The sequence below is a fragment of the Octodon degus genome, unplaced genomic scaffold, assembly GCF_000260255.1.
Source record: "Octodon degus isolate 3935 unplaced genomic scaffold, OctDeg1.0 scaffold00305, whole genome shotgun sequence".
NCBI classification, from domain to species: Eukaryota; Metazoa; Chordata; class Mammalia; order Rodentia; family Octodontidae; genus Octodon; species Octodon degus.
Window position 1 is genome coordinate 1,621,876 of NW_004524881.1, and position 3,084 is coordinate 1,624,959.

Here is a 3,084-nt window from a genome sequence, read left to right on the forward strand (position 1 = left end):
AGTTTATATCCATATATGTTGACAAGTATTTGGCGTGAAACTGTCATCATTAAGGAGCATTTTATTTTGAATTGTTTGTATGAAACCAGAATTTTCTAGAACCCTTTGCCCATTCAACAAGTTCTGTTACCAGGCAGACTGTTAGCCCTCCTGTTCTGGAGGAGTTACTATCTGGAAAGACTCCTGCATCCCCACGTTGAAGCCCTGTACTATTTGTAGCATCAAAAGACACGTTCTGAAGGCCAAGGACACTCACAGAATGCCTTTCAGGAGCCAGTGAGCCCAGAGTGAGGCCAAACCATCAGGAAAAAGCAGGAGCGTGTCTCTTGCTGTCCCAGAAATCAGACCCTTGGGGTAGCACCACCATATGGTCAGGGTCTGGTGGAGTTTGCAGATGTGGCTGCTCATTTGGGAGTGTTACACTGCTCTATTCAGATTAAATTTATTTATTCTTTCTTCCTGTAGGTGATATTTAAAAAAATGAAATTCTTCAACAGTTGAACTTTAAAAAATAAGACAAAGTGAAAGTATGCTATCTTATGAACAGCACAAGCCTCTTCCTTATGAGACCTTTTACCTGTGCTGAGTGAGGTGAGGAGTTTGCTTTGGAGCACGTCTGGTGTAGTAGATAACAGGCAGTGACTCACATTCCCCTCCCTTCCTGGCTGCCTTGATCCTCATGAAATTCCACACTGGCTCAACTCAAAGATCATTGGTCTTAGAGGTCCATAGTCTGGCATTCTTCTTAGCTTCTTATGCTTCGGTGGTTCATTCTCTGGTTAACCATTTAAAGGGAGCAGGGAAGGCCTCATTGTTCATTGTAAAGTACTTCTAGTCAAGCCCAACAAACGTGTCTTCTGGGGCTGGGAGTGTAGCTCAGTGGTAGAGCACCTGCCCAGGATGCACTGAGGGCACTTGCCGAGCACACATCACGGGCTGGGAGGTGGATGGTGGGGAGGAAAGAAAAGTCTTCTACTTAAAAAAAAAAAAAAAAGATGTGGAGAGCTCTTCTGAATAGGGCTGCTCAGAGGTGACCTTTGGTCATGTAGTTTCATGTGGTAGAATTCTCATTTTGTATGAGTCTAAAGTCTTTTAAAAGCTAGCAATGGACCTTCTTAGTTTCTAATTGTTTAAAAACATTTTTATTTATTTGATATAGGGTCTCACTATGCAGCTCAGACTCATAGTGATCTTCCTGTCTTAGCCTCCCCAGTGCTGGAATTACAGGTGTGAACTCCTGGTTTTGGGGCCAGTATGGCATGCCAGTATGGCCTGCATGTAGGGATTGAAATGTGGTCCTTGTGCTTGCCAGGCATGTGCTTAGACTGCTGAACTGTCTCTCACCAGCCCCTTATTTTCTAAATAGATTCTTACTGCTTTGTGAAAGTAATATGAAACCAAATTATTTGTTGTTCTCACTTGCTTGATAATAAAATGTCAAGAACGATGTTGGGAAGGAGCATAAACCCCAATATTCAAAGTGTTGGACCTCTTCTCACTCCCCTGAAGTTGAGTGATCCTGAAAGCTGCTCCAGAAGCAGCTCTGAGATATTATGTGATATGAGTGTCAGGATTCCAGGGAGTGTAGAGCTTGATTTTATTTCACAGGTATATGAAAGAAACTTCTCTGAGAATGAAATCACAAGGCTGAAAGCACAGAGTAGTTCTGATTGGCTGTTCTTGATTAGTGCCCCAACAGGTGGAAGGAACATGTGTCTCCAGAAGGAAGTATTACCGGGTAACACCCTGTACTCCATACCTACCAGGATCATGTGTTTCTTCATAGATAGTATTGTATAAACAGTATTGAATTTCCATTATGCAATACCCTTTTAAAATCAAATGTCCAAAGTAGTTTAGTCATTCCAGATATGCCACTGAGAGTGAGACTAGACATTTCTATCCACCCATTCTGTTTCTGATTTCTTAAAAGTAGAGCATGGTCACTAGATAAAAATCTAGAGTTGCCAAGCTACGATTGGCTTTTCAGCAGGAATGTGATGTAAGGAATTATATTCTCTGGATGCCTCTTTTGTGTTATGTGATTTTACTATGGTGTGCCTACGTGGAAGTTTGTTTTTATTTAGCCTGATTGAGATTTGTTGTGCTTTGCAAATATCAAATGCATGTGTTTGGTTCAGTTTTGTTTTTTTTTTCATATGATACAATCTTTTTTTATTTTAATTTTTAATAGATTGCAAATTGAAAATAAATTCTTTACAAACATAATGTTACAATCTTGAATGAAAATAGTCTGAATACAAAATGGTACAACTGTATTGTTATATAACTATACAGAAGTCAGTCCCACATAAAGTTAAAAGCTAGGAGATATGGTACAACATGGCATGGAATCCATTTCTCTTCTAAGCAGTCCCCACACACATACCCAGTGTGTATCCTTCCCTTCAGGGAGAAACAGAGTTAAGCTTATTAATTACATACTTCTGTGACTCAAGCTCCAAGACTCCTTACTGAAGCCCTTCTACCTAGCTTTCACTAACTACTGTCCTGAGATAAATCAGGGAAGTCTCAAGGTTGCCTCGGTGCCAAGCCCAAAGACTTTGTTCTTACTCAATCTACATCTTCTCAACAATCTGGACACTTCTTTGCCTTTGCCTTTTTTTCCCCCAAAACATCATCTGCCAGTTCTGTACCTTCCTCAACTCCTTCACTGGGACAGGGAATGTTCTCATTTATCTTTTATCCTCAGCATTTAGAGGATCTTCAAATTATCTTCAGTGGTGTCAGCTGAATGAATGGCACTCCCTCTAGCAGCTCGGCCACTTGCTACATAAATATAGAAAGCATTCTTGCTGCTTCACATTCTGTTCCTCAGCAGTTACATCTATTTCAATATGTGTCATGCGTATTTTCCTCTCTATGGATGATACTTATAAATCACCTGTACTGCCAAAGGACTTGAGATTGTCAAATACAGCTCCAATCTTTATTACTTTTCCAATCTTAGCATCTCCTCTAGGTTCTAGAAGACCAGGAACTGATGCTTCTCCCATCTGTACTCCTCCTTTCATCTATGGAATCTGAACTCATTCAGGGCATCTTTCTTTCTTTTTTTTTTTT

The 3,084-nt window shown here is 40.4% G+C and overlaps 1 protein-coding gene across 17 annotated transcripts in view; it reads left to right on the forward strand.

The window, feature by feature from the left end:
- Positions 1-3,084, forward strand: part of Naaa (N-acylethanolamine acid amidase) — a 65,522-nt gene that overhangs the window by 20,840 nt on the left and 41,598 nt on the right. For 6 of the 17 annotated variants that reach the window (XR_002819383.1, XR_002819391.1, XR_002819385.1 and 3 more), the window contains one exon: positions 1,609-1,738. The exons of 3 other annotated variants lie outside the window; for them this stretch is intronic. Coding sequence is in view for 1 of the 14 variants with exons in the window: in XM_023707691.1 (XP_023563459.1) it covers positions 1,609-1,651 (43 nt within the window). In the remaining 13 variants the exon portion in view is untranslated. Of the gene's footprint in view, positions 1-465; positions 1,203-1,608; positions 2,173-2,971; positions 3,058-3,084 lie in introns of those variants that run through there. 8 more of the 17 variants (XM_004647435.2, XM_023707691.1, XR_002819388.1 and 5 more) reach the window with 7 other exon arrangements.